Here is a 21,296-nt window from a genome sequence, read left to right on the forward strand (position 1 = left end):
GTGAGTGCTGCAATGATTATTAGTTTGTATATTATTATTGTGCCTAGAAAAAGTTATTGGTGCCTGATTTTTTTCTTTTAGGACTCACTGGCTGCTTGAGTAATTTTGTCTGGAGCCCAGCATGTGAACCAATCTTGTTGCCATGATAACCACCAATTGTTAACCCCTTTAATTTGTTATAACATTTGTACTGTGGGTCGTGACTTAATGACAATGAGAACATGCTGAGACCAGTTGAGAACCCCTGCAGTAGATTACATTATGAGTTAACACCTCCCTCTAGTGTACATAATGGGTCATTGCAAAACCTTTTTATGGGAGCGATGCTTAGCGGAATAAATGACGTATTCAATTCTGATGTTAATGAAAGGTGATTAGAACACCGATAATCGTCCTGTTTTTATATTAGTATATTTAATAAGGTACTTCGTGTGACAAATACATTAAAACCGATGTTAAAGTTCCCATAATTGAATATGCACATAAACTCAAACAACTTTTTAAGAACATCATGAAAAGTGGTGAACCATGGAGATGCTAAACAGGGCTGCTGTGTCCACAGAATTCCTCAGTTTAAGAAGACTGAAGAAAGAGCACCTTGATCTTTGATGTAGTAACTTCTCACTAATAGGCATCGTCATATGATATTGGTTCAGAGTCAGATTTGAGACATGCATAAACATTTAGCAGTAAATAGAAAATGTTTATAAGTCAAGTCAAATCAAGTCAATTTTTTTGTATAGCACATTTAAAAGACATCGAGTTCCGACCAAAGTGCTGAACCATATTTGCAATAAGACACACCTACAATATAAAACATTTAAATACAACATATAAAACTAAGCATAGAAATAAAAATAAGAAAACCCATGAGAACATTTACAATAAAATATACATAAAGCACATGATTCAAATAGCTTACAACCATAACAGATGAGTAATAACAAACTACTCAGGACTCAAAGGCCTGCGAGAATTTGCCTAAAAAGCTATAAAATAAACAACTATAATACGAACTAGGATGTAAAAAAGAGTAATATTTTTTATCTGCCAAACTGCTTAGTGTGAACATCCAAATAGTTCAGCAACTTGGCTATTAGGATTAATTCAGACCGTTAAGAAATTAGATCAGAAATAACATAATATGGTCTGTTGCCTTAATTTGACGGGCGATGGTGGCGTCTCCGCGTTAGCTATTGAACTTCCGGCGGAGTGCACTGAGCCTTCTGCGTGCGTGGCGGAGGAAGGCGGAACTTCCGGCGGAGTTTATTTTTTTATTTTTATTTACTTTTTTATTTATTTAAACGTATCAAACAACAATTCTCAAATATAACATACAATATACAAAACATTATATATCTACATTCTATCTATATTATATTACAGATAAACACATCACCCTTAGTGATATACATTTTCTATAATATTTACCTTGGTATATTAATTAGTACAATAGTTATCCCTTATGGTCACATAAATTGTTACAATACACATTAGATAAAGGATTATAACATACCTCAAAAAGAACAACAAAATGTCTACGATAAGTTGCATGAAATAACTTAGAGACTTCCGGCGGAGTGCACGGAGCCTTCTGCGTGCGTGGCGGAGAAAGGCGGAACTTCCGGCGGAGTGCAGGGCGCCTTCTGCGTGCGTGGCGGAGGAAGGCGGAAGTGACGACGTGGCCCCGGAGCCGTGAGGTGTTTATTGTTCGCTGCCGTGAAGAGAGAGAAGGGCGCAGGCGGACCGACATCACTGCGGTTACACACGGTTTGGGTCGCGAAGCCTTTTTAAAACGGCCAGAACAGGTTGACACATCACCAGTTGGCCATGGCGTACGCATACCTCTTCAAATACATCATTATCGGCGATACGGGTAAGGCGCCGCGGCTCTGTCAGCGCAGCTAGCTGGTAGCTAGTTAGCTGGTAGCTAGTTAGCTGGTAGCTAGTTAGCTCATAGCTGGTTAGCTCATAGCTGGTTAGCTGGGAGCTAGTTAGCCTGTTAGCTGGGAGCTAGTTAGCCTGTTAGCTGGGAGCTAGTTAGCCTGTTAGCTGGGAGCTAGTTAGCCTGTTAGCTGGGAGCTAGTTAGCCTGTTAGCTGGTAGCTAGCGCCATGGCGCTGGACGGGCTGCCGTTGTGTAATGTGTTTATTTCCGCAGTGGTGGAGTCAGTGGTGGGGTGACACCGTCTCCGTCTCCCTGTACTGCGCCACGTTAACGTTTAAGTTCCGCTCTGTGCTCCGTGCGGCTAACGCGGAGCTGCACTTCATGTTAGCCGTCAACGCTGGCATGTCGAGCGGCCTCACGGCGCTCGGCTGTCGGGTCTCAGGTCCATAACATCTCCGAGAAGAGCTCCAGTCTTTCTGCTGCTCCGGGTGGGGAGGCGGTTAGCACGCCCGCCAGCAGCGTCTTCCCCAGCGGGGCGAGTGCCAGGCCGCTGTCGCTGTTTACCTGTAGTGGAGGAACTCACAGTGACATGAGCGGGTGTTTACAACACACCGGCCTGTGTGCTCCATGTCCCGCCCGGCCCAGGCTGTGAACCCGGGGTGGGTACTAGCCAACACCCTGTGCTGGAAGGCCCCAGTTAGCCGGCGAGATGTCCGATGTCTCGGCCAGTTAGCAGCAGTTCCTCCGTGTGAAAATGGCGTTTAGCTGCGTGAGTGGGTGCAGGTTGTGGTTTTGGGAGGATCGTGTGGTTCTCCCTCGTCTCTGACATGTAAACGCACGACAGGTGTGTGTAGTGGGTTTGTCTGTTGTAGCTGATCCAACATGTTTGTTTGCTTGTCATGAAGAAGCCGTAACCGAATTTCATTAGGCCTCAACACCAGGCACTGGCCTCTCGGTGTAACGCGTCCCAGTGCCACACAATTACCAATCATCTTTACATGAACCGACCTTTAACGATCTATGGTCTCGAGTAAACGGGCACATCGTGTAGGTTACATGGTCCCTGCCTTTATTCTGTTTGGACCTTCATTCTTTCAAGAACCTAGCAGGTATAGCAAGTGGCAGGTTGTACATGCAAAAACAACAGATATAAACAAACAAACAGAAAGCCAAACAGCCCTCCCGGGATGTGTGAAAAGCGCTATATTATATATATACACCTGTCTGCGCATTTAAAAATGCTGATTAAAACCGTGAACCTGCACTGATGCACTTCCCATGTCTAAGCATCCGTGTTTCCTTACAAATGTAATTTCTTGCACCATGTTGAATCTGTCTTTGATCAGCATTTCAAACCCTGAGGACATTAAACGTGTTAAACTTGACATCACTGATTTCCAGTCACTAGGCACGAAAAAACGATCTCAAACGGGTATTAAACTGGGTATATTAATGCAAGCAGTTTCAATGATCATACTAATGACATATTTGTTTCTCCTATTTTTAACCTGTAGCCCTTTGAGATCCTGCAATGTAAAGGGCAATATAAATAAAATGTATTATTATTATTCTCGTTGGTGCATATTAAGTTGCTGTAAGGTGCCTGTCATCAGAGTAACACTTTTAGAGTAACCAAGTGGTTCTGTGTACTGATGGTTTGGCAATAATACAGTAAATTCAGCGATTGCTGTTTTTCATGGCTAAATGGGGTAAATTGTTGTGATTTTTTGTCTTTACAATTCTTCCATAAGATTGATAGAAATTGCTTTGACCCCAACCATTGTCATAATAAATTCCAGTTTGTAGGTTATGAGTTGTATTTGCAGAGAAACCAGTGTATTAACAACATGTTAGTCCCAGTATGTTTCAGGATGTATTAAAGAATAAAATGTACTCAGTGTATTCCTCCTTGACAATGTACAGGTCTGAATGTATTTGTGTATGTCTTCTTTTTAAAGCATGATTTAATTGTTTGCAAAACAACTACAGACTCCCATCAGCATGTTATTGTTTCGGTTTAGTCCTTCAAATTCAATTTGCCATGTGGAGTAAACAGGACGGACCAGTTGCTTGTTGCCCAACGTGTGGCACTTCAGTGATGCTGGGGGAATCCAATCTGCTCAGATAGTGTTTAGGGGTCGCCCCCCTCTAGCGTGTCTTTACCCCGTAGGGCAGTTACGCTGAAACTGCTGAGGAGATGTTGGTCCATGTTGCGGTTTGTGTCCCGTGGGTTATGGAGAAGGTGATCTGGTCGCTCCTTTAGATGCAGTTTAATGTACTACATGCAATGCAGACTCAAAATATTTAGTAAACTAATTGGATCAGACATCAGCACTACAGTGCAGGCCTAATATGTCAGAAGTAACACATTACACACCCCCACCACCCACTGATCTTTAAAATTATTTTACTTTTTTAAAATAATTTAAAAAGTATTTTTCAGGCATATAGTGAAATTGTTTTATAGTATGCCATTGCAAGTTATTGGTTAAAGGTAGGCATGCCTGGTATTATGTCACTGCTATGTTGACTATACGTCTCTCCTGTGAGGGCTCCATGAGTTTAGCTAGCCTGCTTAGCAACCACTGTTGCTCTTGGAAACACACTCTTGTGTGCGAAGCAGTTATCCTGTGTGTGTGCTGCGGGTGATCTTTCCCGTCAGTGTTGGGAAGATGGACGACACGTCTGAGTGTGCCGGGCTGGATCTTGTGTTTAGTTTGACGATGCTCACCTGGGTTAACCCAAGTGGTTTAAAAGTGGACCAACCGGGAGGATCATGTTAGTGGCTTGTGTCCCCAAAACTCAGGACACATTGGCTAAGCATTGTCACAAGTATTATGGATGTGCTATTAGTACATTTTATTTTATTTATTTTACTGAAATTTTTTATATGAATATTGAAATTAAAGAATTTTCTCTTATATGCAGCATCAGTATATTGTACGCTTCAATTTTAAGAAAAAGGGACAAAGTCATTGCATAAAAATTACTCTGAAACTCCTCGTTGGGGAGGATGGGAGAGCTGTGCGCAGGTTCGTGTCTCAGCTATGCCACCACCCTTCCACAGGGGGGAGCCCCTGAGCACGTAGTTATTGGGAGGGGACGCCTACAGAGCGGCCAGCTAGTGTCTGAGCGGTTAGGAAAGACCACGCGTCCTGTGCATAACGCCACAGACGTACTGAGCGTTGTCATTGGTCATTCAGTCATTTAGAGGTCATGGGACACTAGGCGAGTGGTGGCGAGCCTAATTGTGTGTGTTCATCTGTCATCCACTGTGTTTGCTTTGCAGGTGTGGGGAAATCATGCCTATTATTACAGTTCACAGACAAGCGCTTCCAGCCCGTGCACGATCTCACTATTGGTAAGTCCATTCAGCCAAACTCCTCGTACTCAACCAGTTATGACAGATGGTGAGAAGTCTTGTTAGTCCAGGAAATGTAGCTTGGCACCACACGCACTAGTGGGGGAGGGTTGCCGTTTTAAATGAGATTAAATTGGTTTGAAAGAATAGTTTGACAGAATATGAAATGACTTACACATTTCTCAGAGTGAGGTTTATTTAATGCAGATTTTTTTAATTTCACGTCTTTAGTCATCATGATGCTAAATGCAAATCACGACCAAGGACCAGCTGATGTGGCCGTTACACACAGAACTTGCCACAGAAGCTGTTCTGGTACCTTCATGTTCTGCTAGATGAAGGTGTTTCATCACCAACCTTGTGGCTTTGATTCTGGTCACTTAATATGTGCTGGGAAGATCGTCCTTGAAAGGATTAAGTGCTTAAAATAAATAATTTAATAAAATTAAATAAATTGGCTGTTTATCCTGACCCTACATACTTTTTGGCTGTTGATGCAAACTTGATACAGCAATAAATTCCTGCAAGACTAGTCTGATCCGATGATGTCATCTCAATATTCAACCTATCACGTTTCAGCCATCAGTGCCTGTGGTGCTCGCTGACTCATTTTCTGTGTTTGGTTGCATGCTGCACTTTCATTATCACATAGAAACACGGTGCGATTTCACCCTAGACGCAGCGAGTCTGTGCCACCCAGTCAAATGTGCGTTTGCAACCTTCCAGTAGGACAAGAATCTCATCACATCCGTTTAGCTTCAAATAACAACAATCTTTTTGAATGAGTCCTGTTTCTTGGCTACTAGAATTTATTTCCCTTCACTGTTAAAACTTTCAAAGAAACTATTAATGTGAAACGAGTTCTCCTCACATGCCACTTTCTGTGGGGCTTGTTTCACTATGGACAAGAACATTGTGTAGGGTGTGGTAGGTGGGGCTGTGTTGAGGGTGTGGTAGGTGGGGCTGTGTTGAGGGTGTGGTAGGTGGGGCTGTGTTGAGGGTGTGGGGCTGTGTTGAGGGTGTGGGGCTGTGTTGAGGGTGTGGGGCTGTGTTGAGGGTGTGGTAGGTGGGGCTGTGTTGAGGGTGTGGTGCTGTGTTGAGGGTGTGGTAGGGCTGAACGATTAATTGCATTTGCGATAATCTCGCGATATTTTAAAACGCGATTCTCTAATCGCACAGGCTGCGATTTAAACTGGTCACGTGACTTGGGAGCGAGCCGAGGACGAACGGAGCAAACCCGAGCAGGAGGTGGAGAAGTGAAGTTAATACAGCACACTTTAACTTGTTGCACAATGGCTTCAGGCTCGACAGAAGCTGACACAACTGAAAGTCTAATACCAAAGAGGGGCAGCACATAAGTTGTGTGAAATTACTTTGGCTTTTAAAAAAGATGCTGCTCAACGTCAGGTACCCTGCAAAACGTGCCTTGCTACTGTTACTACGACGCGAGGTAACACTACAAACCTTCAGCATAAAAAAAACACCACAAAGCCTCGTATGATATTTGCAAGGCTAAAATGCCAACGACCAGTGCTGCATCTTCAAATACGCCAAGTACCAGCCGACAGGGATCACTGACCGAACTGTTATAACAAATAACTCTGGCAGTAACGGTAAATTGTTATCGGGGCGGTGTAAAATGGACACAAATTAAGTGTTATATCGCGATCGATCGCCAGTGTTTGGCGCCAGGGTGAACTAGTAACTCATTGAATCATAGATGTGGATCAGAGGTAAATAAACTAGATTTTTTTTTCCGGCGTGAGAAATCGGATGTGTGGCGTGTGAGCGTGTGAAGACGGTCAAATGTGTGTGTCTCACGATCAATGCGTGAGAGTTGGCAACCCTGCAAATGCCCTCACGCACATATTTTTGCCAAGTTGTTATACCTGAGCTGTATAAAAAATGCCGAAACAGAGTTTCAGCTGAGCTGAAAACAGTGGAAAAAAATCGCATTTTAAATCGCAATCGCAATTTATAGATAAAAAATTGCAATTAGATTATTTTCCAAAATCGTTCAGCCCTAGGTTGTAGGTTGTGGTGCTGTGTAACTTCGCGCCTCAGCGCAATGAACAAAGTCATGTTTGCAGGGTTCATACACCTATACAAGGTGGAATTAAAGCACGTGTACGACACCTTCAAGGTCCATTTAATCATTTCCCAGCACATTAAACTTAATTAAGTTAAATATTTATACATATACTCAAAATGATTCGAAATAATTACATTATCACGTTATTTAATGGTGGTTTATTTTCAAAATGCCCGATCTTAACGTCTTCACGTTCTCTCATGTTTCGTCCTGGAATTACAAGAGGTTTGTTTTAACGTAATACAAGAGAAATGTTCAGTCAGATAGATATTTGTTGTGAAACGAAGTTGTTACAGTTTACAGTATAGTTTGCATTTTCAAGTACTTTAGCCAAAATTTCAGCACTTTCAAACCTGGAACACAATGCAACATTACAATTTGTCAGGTAAATGTTCCTTCCCTGTTTTTAAGGGGTGTTTCTTTATACTACCACATATCGTTTCAGACGTATAAACGCTTCCGCCGTTCGCGGAGGTTCACGCGAGGTGTGCGGAGTCGCGCGCTACGGTCACTTGCGAAAGTATAAACCTAGTTTTCCTTCTTTTCACTGGATGTGAAAGACGGCATCAATTTACATGCATTCATTTTCTAATTCTGACGTGCCTGTTTTTCATATGTTAAAACCAGACTCTGTGTGAAAGCCTTAAAATAGAAATCTCTATTGTAAGGGTCATGTCAGAAATAAATCCTCTCTTTCTGCAGTATCTGGTTATATTCCAACTTGGCAGTTTACAACAGTTGTTGATCAGACACTGACCCAGGCTCCGTTTATCAGATAGTAAATAATTTAAACGTAATTAATTGTACTGAAATCCATGATTTAGGTTTATCTAATTTTGTAGTATTTATATAAACACGTGTACAGCTTATTTTTTTTAAAGGAGACATTTGGTATACAATAGTTCCAGGTTTCTACAATAAATAGTTCATTGAACAAAAAAAAACTTTTGTTGTAATTTCTTTAAGGGTCAGTGTATCTTTTAATAATATATGTAACAAACTGTGATACCGCGGTATTTTCTGAGACGGTCATCATACCGTGAAGATCTCATACCGTTGCAACCCTAGTTGAGGGTGTGGTGCTGTGTTGAGGCTGTAGGGTGTGGGGCTGTGTTAAGGCTGTAGGGCAGGCGTACTCAACTAAATTTGTCCGCGGTCCAATTTTGGCAGATACCTGTGCCCTGAGGTCCGGTGCGGCGGGGGTGGCGAACGTAAGTTTTTGAGCCGGGGGGGGGGGGGGGGGGGGTACGGTGCGCGAACGGTGGAGGTGTTTATACTTTCGCGAGCGTCACTGCAGTGTTCTCCGAAACGATAGGCATTTTGTCCGATACGATATGTGGTAGAAACACCCCTCAAAACAGGGGAATGAACATTTACCTGACCAATTTTAATGTTGCTATATGTTTCAGGTTTGAAAAGTGCTGGAATTTAGGTTAAAGTACTTTAAAATGCTTGAAATTGTAACTACTTGGTTTCACAACAAATAGCTGTCTGACTGAATAGTTCTCTTGTATTAGGTTAACAAATACGAGCCTCTTGTAATTCCAGGACGAAACATGAGAGAACGTGAAGACGTGAAGATTGGGCGTTTTTTAAATAAACAACCATTAAATAATGTGATAAAAAAGCGAATTATTTCGAGTATATGTATAAATATTTAACTTAATTATGTTTAACATGCTGGGAAATATTGAAATGGACCTTGAAAGTGACGTACAAGTGCTTTAATTCCACCTTATAAAGGTGTATGAACCCTGAAAACGTGACTTTGTTCATTGCGCTGAAGCGCGGCGCAAAGTTACAAAATTCGAGAGATGCACGACCTCTCGAACCGACAGCGCGCGAGACACTCGCGCACACGCGGAGCCACAGCGATTACGTCATTTTCGCCGCGCGGACCCTCGCGCCGCTCGCGAAGCGTCAACCAGGCAGGCTTGTTGTAGAGCGGGGTGGCGAACGTAAGTTGTTGAGCGGGGGTGGCAAACGTAACACTCGTGACGGAGTGTTTTTTCAATAGCCCTGAAATAAATGCTACGGTTTTGTTTTGGTCCGTATCCAGTTAATCAGGAATGAGATTGGGTCCGGACAGGACTGCGTTCGGGTCCGGATCCGGACCGCGGTCCGCCAGTTGAGTACCCCTGCTGTAGGGTGTGGGGCTGTGTTGAGGTTGTAGGGTGTGGGGCTGTGTTGAGGGTGTTGTGCTGTGTTGAGGGTGTTGTGCTGTGTTGAGGGTGTTGTGCTGTGTTGAGGGTGTTGTGCTGTGTTGAGGGTGTTGTGCTGTGTTGTGCTGTGTTGAGGGTGTGGGGCTGTGTTGAGGCTGTAGGGTGTTGTGCCGTGTTGAGGCTGTAGGGTGTTGTGCCGTGTTGAGGCTGTAGGGTGTTGTGCCGTGTTGAGGCTGTAGGGTGTTGTGCCGTGTTGAGGCTGGAGGGTGTTGTGCCGTGTTGAGGCTGGAGGGTGTGGGGCTGTGTTGAGGTTGTAGGGTGTGGGCCTGTGTTGAGCATGCCTGATAGTTTTCAGGTGCCACGCCGGCGTACCGACATGTCCGCGAGAAATAAAAATTTGAGGGGGGGAAAATCCGTCAAATCATAATGATAAACCACACATGCGCGCATGCTATCTGTTTTGAGGCTGAAATATGATCCTTATGATCCTTACGAGGTTCCCAAGTTACGATTTTTCGTGGTTACTACACATCTCCCATTTACTGTATAAAGCCTCGTTTGGACCTAAGTGGTTCTGCGTCGTAAACGGAACTTGGTGTTTGGTGTGCGCGGCGTCAGGATTAGTTAAACGCAGCTATGGATAAAGGTATTTGCCAAAAGGCTAGCTTTAGGATAGGATAACTGCGTATAGTATGTTACACCGGACGGATCAACGTCGTAACCCGTGGACCGCCTGTATTCGGAAGACATTGGAAGAGCTTCAGAGGTAGAGACAAGATAAATTCAGTATTTTATCTTTATTCTGATTAAGTAAAATTTTTATCAGAAATATAAGTGTTTTTTTGAGCCGGTACAGGTGGTCAGACGATCTGGTTCATCCTGGCCGTCTTACGGCGTAAGATGTAATACATGAACAAAAGCACAAAATGTATGTCCTAATAAACCAACACAAAATATTTATTACATTTTATATATAAAAACTAACTATAATCATAATACTTGTAATTCTTTTAAACTTTATTTGCATAATTTCTTAGAGTTGTCTGGTATCCTATAATTTACTAACAGTAATGAATAAATAATTAATCATGCCTGTTTTTAACATATTGTGTCTAATCTAAATCTTTAGGTTACAGCATTTTCTCAGAATATTAATAGAAATTAGTTTTTTATTTCACTATAATGATTACCTGACTTGTTTATTATTAATTAATTTAAAGATTAATTATTAAATATTCTAAATAAATATGGTACACTAACACTCCACACACACACACACCCCCCCCTGAAAAAGTTCAGGCTCAGGAATTTTTTCCCACTATCACCCCTGGTTGAGGTTGTAGGGTGTGGGGCTGTGTTGAGGGTGTGGGGCTGTGTTGAGGGTGTGGGGCTGTGTTGAGGGTGTGGGGCTGTGTTGAGGGTGTGGGGCTGTGTTGAGGGTGTGGGGCTGTGTTGAGGGTGTGGGGCTGTGTTGTAGGGTGTGGGGCTGTGTTGTAGGGTGTGGGGCTGTGTTGTAGGGTGTGGGGCTGTGTTGTAGGGTGTGGGGCTGTGTTGTAGGGTGTGGGGCTGTGTTGTAGGGTGTGGGGCTGTGTTGTAGGGTGTGGGGCTGTGTTGGAGGGTGTGGGGCTGTGTTGGAGGGTGTGGGGCTGTGTTGGAGGGTGTGGGGCTGTGTTGGAGGGTGTGGGGCTGTGTTGAGGGTGTCGGGCTGTGTTGAGGTTGTAGGGTGTGGGGCTGTGTTGAGGGTGTGGGGCTGTGTTGAGGGTGTGGGGCTGTGTTGAGGGTGTGGGGCTGTGTTGAGGGTGTGGGGCTGTGTTGAGGGTGTGGGGCTGTGTTGAGGGTGTGGGGCTGTGTTGAGGGTGTGGGGCTGTGTTGAGGGTGTGGGGCTGTGTTGTAGGGTGTGGGGCTGTGTTGTAGGGTGTGGGGCTGTGTTGTAGGGTGTGGGGCTGTGTTGTAGGGTGTGGGGCTGTGTTGTAGGGTGTGGGGCTGTGTTGGAGGGTGTGGGGCTGTGTTGGAGGGTGTGGGGCTGTGTTGGAGGGTGTGGGGCTGTGTTGGAGGGTGTGGGGCTGTGTTGGAGGGTGTGGGGCTGTGTTGAGGGTGTGGGGCTGTGTTGAGGGTGTGGGGCTGTGTTGAGGGTGTGGGGCTGTGTTGAGGGTGTGGGGCTGTGTTGAGGGTGTGGGGCTGTGTTGAGGGTGTGGGGCTGTGTTGAGGTTGTAGGGTGTGGGGCTGTGTTGAGGTTGTGGGGCTGTGTTGAGGCTGTAGGGTGTGGGGCTGTGTTGAGGTTGTAGGGTGTGGGGCTGTGTTGAGGCTGTAGGGTGTAGTTTATGGTATTGCTCCTGTTTCTAGCGAGTTGGCCTGTTTTTTCATGCTGTGTTCTCGGGTACAGCAGGACGGTGTAACTGACCCACACCACTAATGTTTAGTGCACTAGTCAGTTTCTTACTGCCATATTTTAGCACATTTTATAAGCTTTGCTAAAGTGCTACTGATCTGGGATCAGCCCAGGGTTGAGGTCAGTAGACAAGGCCAGAACAGCATGTCCGCTGGGCGGTTTTATATACGGGTCTTGGTTAGTCGCTTATGTGAGGGCTTAAAAACACTATTAAAGGTTTATGTGATGGGTATTACAGTCATGTACATTAATCCAAACAATGAGATTTCTAAGATCTTAATATATGCAAAACCTGTTGTGTCTACCTGTTCTCTATAAAGAGGCTTTTGGAAGACGCTCTGGTAGGGAGTTAGAACCTGTGGTAAATGATTACTGAACGATCCTGGACTTTAGCTCTCTGCTAGGAGCAAGACATTAGCCTCCTTAGCTCAAGGCTGAACTGCAGGCATAAATCTGGAAGAACCAGGACTGGACCAGCGTCCCGTCCCATTCAGTATCGCTCAGTCAAGTCCAAGGACCAGAACCAGACCACGCAGGGCCAGGATGGCACGCAGAACTCTTAGTACACGTGGAAAATTCTTAGTACACGTGCTGAACTCTCTCTTGGTACAAGTTGAGTCTGTTTGGTTCAGCTCTTGCTCGTCATCGGGGGTTTAATCAGCACAGCGTGTTCAGTGCATTAGAAGACTAGTCTCACCCCCCACTAGCTGATAAGAGCTTCAGTTTAGACTTCTACCACATAGTCTGCTTTGCATTTGTGAGGAATACACATGTAATAAGTTTCTCAAATTATTCTCGTCTTCTCAAATTATTATTAACTCATCTCTGCTTTCTATCTTTTTCTCTAGAGTGATGTGTTGTTCTAAGGAGTTATTGATCAGTGTCTGTTATTCTTCTGACTTGCAGGTGTAGAATTTGGAGCACGAATGATCACTATAGACGGCAAACAGATTAAGCTCCAAATCTGGGATACAGTAAGTACCGAGTCCTGAGTGTCCTCCACCGTTCCTGATGCAGTGGGTGGCTTCTTCCTGTCCCAATACTCACACCATTCTCAATGAACAGATAAACCTTCTGAAACTTGAAGCATGTGTTCAGTTTCACAGAGCCAAAGGTGGCACGCTAATGTTAGCTGGGTTTCTGTGTTCTGTATGGGTGGAAATGACTTAAGCACTGAATTGGAGGTCTTTATAGTGTCCTAGTGACTGACAGCAAAAACCTGTTTCACCGCATCTAGTTATTTTCGTTATTTTTTTCCCCTGAAATTACTGCCGTCATACACTTCAGGGGCACAGTGGTCATTTCAAACAGAGGTGTGGCAGCTTTAAAGAAATACAACCAGTCATTTTATTTACATTGTATAAATGATCCACAGCACAGCCATCCGTCAGCGGAGGCAGGACATTTTACAGGATCAGGACTGTTTAATCCCGACTACCCCGCCTGGCCATCAGGGCCCAACACATCCAGCTCTGTGCTACGCTCTGTGCTACACACACTACAGCTGTGTCTCTTGGGGTGCATAATTTAAAGGTGATCCAAATATATTTAAATGCTGTTCTTAAAAGTGGAGGACAAATTTCGATTGTGGTGAAAAATCACAATTGACAAAATATGGCACATTTACATTTTTATATTTATATTACATTTACATTAATAATAAACAGACAGATGAGTGATTTGTGTGTCACACGTAGCTAAACGTATTTCACCAAACACTTGTAATAAGTTGTTTGTTTATTTGTAGCATGTAGTAGAAATCCTACTAGTAAATAAATAAATAAAAAATATTAACTGATTATTAATAAGATGTATTTTGATTTATAACGTCCAAGAGCAAGACTTGGCAGATCTATTAATTCAGACATTGATAACAGTTTAGATGTTTAACAGCAGCTACAAAGAAGGAAGTGAAGAATAATAGAAACACCAAATATAGAAAGACAGTTTGACGTGTGCTTGTCAGGTGTGTAGTGTAGTCCAGCCGTGTTGGACTGCCTCTCTGAACACAGAATCTGTTCAGTGAGGGTGTGTGTTGCAGAACATCCAATATCGTGTCTGTCCTTTTGGACATGTGCTCTGCTGCCAGAATGTCGTGTCCAGGACGCGCTCGTGAAGACGGCGTGTGGTCCTCCATGTTCTAACCAATGTACTACACACTACCTGCTTCACGCGGTCTCCGCCCTGTAGCTGCACTTGAGGAACAACCTGGGGAGTCAGAATGAAAAAGCTTCAGGATGGCAGTAGATCTTTGGGGGGTGCTCCACCTCGGGTCTGCCTGAGCGTATGGAATGGCCGTTTCCAAACCTGCCGTTTGTTTTTCTCCCTCACCGAATCCAGCTAATTAGCCAGCGGTGGGTGTGAATATGGTTCTGGGTTAGAATATGGTTCTGGGTTTGAATATGGTTCTGGTTAGACGTTGGAGTGGATCTTAAGTGACTTGGTTAAGTGAGTCTTTATCCAGAAGCTGGAGGCTCTGGTTGGAGATCCCCTCCGTTCTCAGTGTTCTGGGCCTTACTGCATTATTCTCCTCCCACAGAGAGGAGAATGTAGGAACAGCTCCTTGGTGGCTTGATCATAACGTATCTTCACACTTCGAACCCAGCAGAGCACTTGGATGTTGAGGCGGTTGCATTAATTAAACCGTTTTACTCTGCAAAATCCTGATGTATTTGGGATAGACTGGATAATGAACAGTTTGCTCCTGTTAAAACATTTTCAGACGGTTCTTGATGTGAGATATGAACTGTATTAATGAAGCCTTCAATCGTGAAAAAGACACAAGACAATCATCAGCATAGTCATTTGACCAGCAGAGGGAGCCAGAGTATAACTTTCAAATAAAGGATCTTGTGTAGTTGTAGAAATAAAGCTTCAATTAATTCACTTGTTAGTGACTCACATTTCATTTATTTTTATGATTCCTTTACTGTTTGCTTTCTTTTTACTTTGGCTGTTTATTATAAAAATATATCCTAAAGTAAAATAAAGTCATTTTAAGTGTACCACACATGCACAAGTACCTAGTGACATTTTTGCCATGTTAATTTGCTGTTGCACAGCCGCGTACCCGGTGTGAGGAACGGCCTGTCTCACTACTCTAGTGCTGTTTTTGTTGCCGTGGCAGCACTGTTTCATTGTATGTGCTAATTACTATAATTTGAAGTCACTTTTTTCTTCGTCTTTTTTTTTTTGTGTGTGTCAAACTTTTCCACTGATAAAACAGTAAGGGGAGAAATCAGCATTTCTGGCCTTCCTGTAACCTTTCGCTCCGGCAGATGGCAAGCATAAAAGTGCCATTCATCATTTATTCACAATGGGCTCCATTAACTCTAATGTTAACAGCTGCCCCCAGGGGGGGAGTGGGTTATTGAATTCAAATGTGTGCCCCTGGCTTACTCTCCTTCTGCCAGAGGGGGCAACGTCACCACCGCGCTACTGGGGAGGCCATTTTACGCCATGACAAAGATGCCGTTGAATGGTGGCTTCTGGAAGCTCTGCCATGGAAGACAGCTGATTGGTTAGCCACCTTGCCTGAGACAGATGCATTGTGGGATGGAGGGGCAGACAGTGGGTCCTTGTGTGGGTCAGTAGTGGCTGCTGCTGCCCTGTGTGTGTGTGTGTGTGTGTGTGTGTGTGTGTGTGTGTGTGTGTGTGTGTGTGTGTGTGTGTGTGTGTGTGTGTGTGTGCAGCCACACTGCCGCGTGTCTTCCAGAAGTGGACGGGGAGGGTGGGGGGGTCTGACTCTGTTAGCTAGACCTGTTAACAGTGCTGGGGTGTCACACAGAGGCAGCAGGTCTGAGTGTGGATGTGCTGTGTGTTTCAGGCGGGCCAGGAGTCCTTCCGCTCAATCACCAGGTCTTACTACAGAGGAGCGGCAGGGGCTCTCCTCGTGTACGACATCACAAGGCGAGTCCCAACACGCCAGTGCACGCTGCCTCAATAACGGCGCCTGACCTTTTATATAACTCTCCGTAAATTCCAGGGATTGGATTATTGTGGTTTCAGAGCATTTCAGAACATGGTTTTTCGTGTATGTTCTCATGAATGCTCCTCTGACACTGCCAGAAGGGACACCTTCAACCATCTGACAACCTGGTTAGAAGATGCGCGTCAACATTCCAACTCCAACATGGTCATCATGCTCATCGGGAATAAAAGGTACTAATCTAGCAATCTAGGTTTCGTTCAGTCTCGTATTACATTAAATTTTTGCTCCTGTTGTGAAGAAGCCTCTTTCAGAGGGATACCCCTCCACGTGTGCACCACACCAGTTCACACCGCTTGATTCTTTTCTTCCCTTCAGTGATTTGGAGTCGAGGAGAGAGGTGAAGAAAGAGGAAGGGGAGGCGTTTGCCAGAGAACATGGCCTGATCTTCATGGAGACCTCCGCTAAGACTGCCTCAAATGTGGAAGAGGTAGAGCACGGCCCATAAGACTCGGGGGTCTGCAGTGTTTGGGTGGTGATTTGTGGTCGACGTTAAAAACACACACGCACACATTTGAGGATCCTCAGGGGAGACGATGCTCCTGACTGTGGGGGAAACAGAGCATTGTCCTCGGTGGGAGGCAGGCAGCTGAGCTGAGAGCTGAGAGCTGTCTTTAAAAGAAGCGGAGGCGTTAATTTGCAGAGGCCCCTCCCCCATCCACCCACCCCGGGCTGCCTGTATGATTAATTTGTCTCATTAGTGTCGTGTGAATTCTCCTGACCCCCCAACCCCGCCCTTTTATGACGTTTCAGTCTTCTATTTAAAGATCATGCATATTCATAGATCCCCAGCGCACACATACACAGGCGCATGCATGGGGGGGGGGGCACATCTGCCATCGTCTCGTGTCGCCGCTCCTTCCGCCGGCGTCGGGGCGTAATGGAGGTGCAGAGGGGCGGAGCTCCGCAGAGACGCACGTCGGCTCTGTTAAGCAGCCTGCGGGAGGCGGGGCTAAACCCTCAGGCTCACCACCGACATTTGCGATGCGAATCTCTAGCACTGCTCATCGTCTTTACCTGGTGACATTTCCAAAGAGCGACCCTGTCACATACGGCCATAGGGGGGCACCAGCCCTCAGCCCTCAACACTGTTCACACCTAATACTTGAATTTCTGCTATAGAATCCAATACGTTTACTTTTATTCGTTTGTGGGTGATGTGGTTAAGGTGTCATTTCCAGATGTAGATAATGTCTCCTTTTTATCACTGCTGTGTAAGCCAGTATATGTATGTGTGTATTAAACAGGAGAATCTTAATTTCATGATCAGTATGTTTATCAAATAAATCTCACCTGTAGCCAGAGGTAGGACTGAGGTTAAACTACTTGGATTAATTTGCCTGCTCAATTCAAGATGTCACTTTCTGCATTCCAGGCATTTATCAACACAGCTAAGGAGATCTATGAGAAGATTCAGGAGGGGGTCTTCGATATAAACAATGAGGTAACAGAAAAATTATTATTTGGGTTTAATACAGAGTTGGTTTAAGTGGGCTTCCCATAGGTACATGTTTAAGCTTTTACATTATTCCTTACATTGTAAGGGTTGGATCATACAGACATCTGTTATTTGAGGTCATGGTTTCTGGAAGCGCACACTTTACATATTTTATTTTAATAAGTGATCAGCATGTTCCTGTGTTCACTTGGAAGGGTTTTAATATTGTTCTCTGCATTGTGTGGTAGTCATGAAGGCTTCATGAAGGATTACCCACAGTTAATTCCAGAATTGCACAAGTTCAAAAGCAGATCCATCAAAATGTGTCAAATATTTGTTTATGGGTTAGCACTGTCAAAAGGGGCTGGTAGCACTGTAATCATTGTTCTAAAGGCTTCCAGTGTCAACGCTGCTGCATGCTGGCTGCTTGTGAGATGGTATAAACACACTGAGGAGCAGGGGGGTTCTGTCTTCAGGGGGGGTTCTGTCTTCACGGAGGCCCTCAGGCCCCTCGCCTGGCTGCTTGCCAACTCCCACATTCCTCACATCCCATACGGTTACTGCAGAAGGAGCCGTGCTCACCGCACCTTCATCTTGTTTTTCTTTTATGGGAGTAGCAGGAAAAGGACAAAAAAGATTGAAGAAAGGAAAAAAAGTGAGAGCAGCAGGTCCAAACCGCATCAGCTGATGGAGATCCTAGCCAGGAACTCCAAGCTTGGCGAGGAGGGACATCCCACCCCAGATGCTATAAATCACATTTAACGTGATGTAGTGTTTCCTTAATAGCACCGCAACAGTGCGACCTCTCGCTAGAAGGCTGTTTTTGAACAGGAGCCCACTTAAGCAAGTAGCTGTCAAGATGGATGCATTTGTGTTCCGGAGAAGGTGCCACCTGTGTGTGTGTGTGTGTGTGTGTGTGTGTGTGTGTGTGTGTGTGTGTTAAACCTCTGGCTGGTTTCCCTGCCCCGTCGTCTGACTGCTGCAGTAACACGGGGCCCTTCCTGTTCAGTGCTGTCAAAAGCAGGGTGATGATTCAGACCTCTGGGGCCTGGTATTTACACGCCGTTTGACAGTTCTGATCACATTAAAAAGCAGAGCTGCACAACCAATGACTTGATTTCATTCAGTCCTCTTAATGACTGCATCTGAACCTTCATAACAGGGATTCAGGCGCTCACTCTGCAGTATGGCCCTGATTGCCTTTTAAATTGTATTTTCACAGGCGAACGGGATTAAGATCGGACCCCAGCATGCTGCCACTAACTCCTCGCTCGCAGGCGGCCAGGGCGGACAGCAGGCTGGAGGAGGCTGCTGCTGAGAGCACCGCCCGTCTCTCGTCCCTCCACCCGTCCCTCCACCCATCCCTCCGCCCTCCTCTCCTCCACCCTCCTCTTCTCCTTATGTTTCTACTGGACTGGTCATGCTCACTAACATTTTCTTAACCCCCCACTGCCCAGCCCTCAAATTCAAATCGTGTACTAGATGGCTGTTTAAAATTAAAAATGAAAAAACAAAAAAAAAAAAAAACAAACCTACAAAAAACGCGTACAAAAAAAAGAAGAAAAAAAAAACTAAAGAAATGATAGACCAGGTCCTTAAGTCCTGAGAAAGTCCTGAAGCCCACAGGGCTGCAGCAGACATGATTCTGGTTACTAAGTAGGCTAAACCCCAGGAGCTTTGGAACCCATATTCGTAAATATATTCATGTTTGTATTTGATTTTCTCAGACAGTTGTGGATTTTTTTGTGCCCTTTTGACTTCGAGCTGAACTGTATTAAACACTACAGCGTCATCTATAGTATTTTAATCGGTTTATGTGGATGAATACTATAAAACCATGGCGAACTCTAAAGTCAAAATAAGCGCGGGGTTGTGATGAAAGGAGGAGCCATTATCAAAGTGAAGAAGTTAAAAGAAGGAGGAATTGAAAAGCAGGACTGTTTTAAATCTGTATTTATCATTCACATTCTGTATATATAGTTATCATTTCTTGCTTTTGATGTATGTTGACCGAGCTAAATTTCTGTATTGAATTTGCTTCAATTCTATACTGTACGAATAGAGCTTGAAAATGCAACAGTATTGCAACATTTCCAAACCTGCTTTGACACCGTTTTAAGGTTTAACTTTTACTTTGTTCCTTTTAGTTTGGTCCTGTCATCTTTGCCCTCATCTCTTGTGCCCCTAATTTGTTCTTGTGTATAGAAACCTTGGCTCAATATTCTGTGTCTATTTTAATGCCAAATTTGTGTTTACCTGTGTCCCAATCACTGTTTGATCACTTCAGAAACGGATCACCTGTCCTCCACAACTAGATCTGCTGTTTGCCTTAAAAATAATTGGGACGGCACAAGGATGTCATCATGCACAGGATTCATTACAAACCATGTAATTGGTAATTGAGACACACACATATTAAAATGCTAGTTTCACTTATAGTAGATGGCTATACCCCTCAAGTACACACAAACACACACTCGTAGGTGAATCTATATATTCATTCAATCTGGACTCTATGTATGCACATACATATATTTTCTTCAGTCTTTTTTCCTTCATGCAGTCTGCTGTGTAATGTCATTACAGATCCATGTTCATTTAGGTGTTTGGTTGTGTAAAGGCTTGCGTTCTCTGGCAGTTCTGTTATGATATATGGTGAACATCTTGTCCGTTGTGAAAGGGGTGTGGTAAAAGCCAAACTGAAGTAACTTCGTGACCCTTGACTTTATTTGCTGTGTTCTCAAAATGAAATGCTATCACAATAAAATATAATAAACTCATCAACTCTAGACTTACATTTGTATGATATGTGCTTGGTAGTCTTTTCTGGGTGTTTTGAACATGCAAGAATGGAAATTATATAAAATATATGGTGACTACATCCTAAATGATGAACTATGTAGATGTTCATGTTAATAATACTATTCTTCTATGAAAGGTCATTTAAAACATAGCTCTCTCCTTTTTGACTGTATTTAGAAATTTGCAGGGTTCCAGTAATAGAAACTGTATGCTGAACAAAATTATACAAAGTTGAACATTGCCTTGAAAAGAGTGACAGCAATTGCAATTTATTGCTATGGAGAGAGAATATATTTGTTAAAGAATTATTGGAATAGGCCAAATAGAATTATTTAATGAATACACACAAAAACATTGAAAAGTAATGTAAGATATCCTTTTTCAGTACATTTGAACTGGAGTCGAAATGTTTGATAAGATTTAACAGTTTTTCATCCAAAAAGATGTTATACAATTTTCCCTGCTTGATTTTGAGTTCTAAGAGCAAAATAAGACAGTAAAAGATACAATACCTTTTTCGCCGTTGGTTGGTCTACACTTTCTCTACTTTTAATCATATGGTATTTTATATCTATTAAGAAATAATTTTCAGCAGAGGGGAAATATTGGTTACTTTGGGCTAAAACATCAAAGGCCCTGGAAAGTTGGGCAACGCTTACATCCGGGGTACGTACGCCTGCGTGGATTGGACACTTACAATACAGGTAAACTAGAGCTTTTCACCTGAACGTGTTTACCTTCTTTTATCTACCGAACATTCACATTGGTGGAAAACAAAAACAGTTTCAAATGTTGTTAGAGCGAATGCTGCTTATTTGAAGCCAGTAAGGGAAACCGAACACTCTCCACTTCTGACTGTGAGAGCATTGTGGCCCACGAGGGATGTAGCGTAGAGTGGGCAGCTCAAACGGCTCAAACAGCTCAAACGGACCACCTATACACGACAAAGAAACGGAGTTACTCAAACTACACAACACATCAACTGCACATACGTTGCGATTTCTTACTGAAGTCTATATATCAGACCTAGAACACAACTTTGTGAAGTACGTCGGCCTACGCTGATGTTTTTTAATATATTTATAACCTAAAGACACTCGAACGCGCTTCAGTCTTTCACAAGTCACACGGTGTCGAGGGCAGAAAAATGCTCATGCGTCACAAGCCCGGCGAGGTCA

The 21,296-nt window shown here is 43.9% G+C and overlaps 1 protein-coding gene and 1 long non-coding RNA gene across 2 annotated transcripts; one reads left to right on the top strand and one right to left on the bottom strand.

Annotated features, from left to right (window-relative positions):
* The first annotated feature begins 1,670 nt into the window (after nt 1-1,670).
* Nucleotides 1,671-20,096, top strand: rab2a (RAB2A, member RAS oncogene family). Its single transcript, XM_076977417.1, has 8 exons — nt 1,671-1,876; nt 5,176-5,247; nt 12,797-12,864; nt 15,717-15,799; nt 15,959-16,051; nt 16,197-16,308; nt 17,254-17,322; nt 18,539-20,096. Exons 1-8 carry the CDS (start codon nt 1,831-1,833, stop codon nt 18,632-18,634), a joined length of 639 nt encoding a protein of 212 aa, XP_076833532.1. The 5' UTR covers nt 1,671-1,830; the 3' UTR covers nt 18,635-20,096.
* LOC143478454 (uncharacterized) lies at nt 19,068-21,261 on the bottom strand. Its single transcript, XR_013121751.1, has 2 exons — nt 21,145-21,261; nt 19,068-21,052 (listed from the first exon to the last, which is right to left on the bottom strand). It is a non-coding gene; the product is annotated as an uncharacterized LOC143478454 (long non-coding RNA).
* Nucleotides 21,262-21,296: the final 35 nt, after the last annotated feature.

Source organism: Brachyhypopomus gauderio, chromosome 16 (assembly GCF_052324685.1).
Source record: "Brachyhypopomus gauderio isolate BG-103 chromosome 16, BGAUD_0.2, whole genome shotgun sequence".
NCBI classification, from domain to species: domain Eukaryota; kingdom Metazoa; phylum Chordata; class Actinopteri; order Gymnotiformes; family Hypopomidae; genus Brachyhypopomus; species Brachyhypopomus gauderio.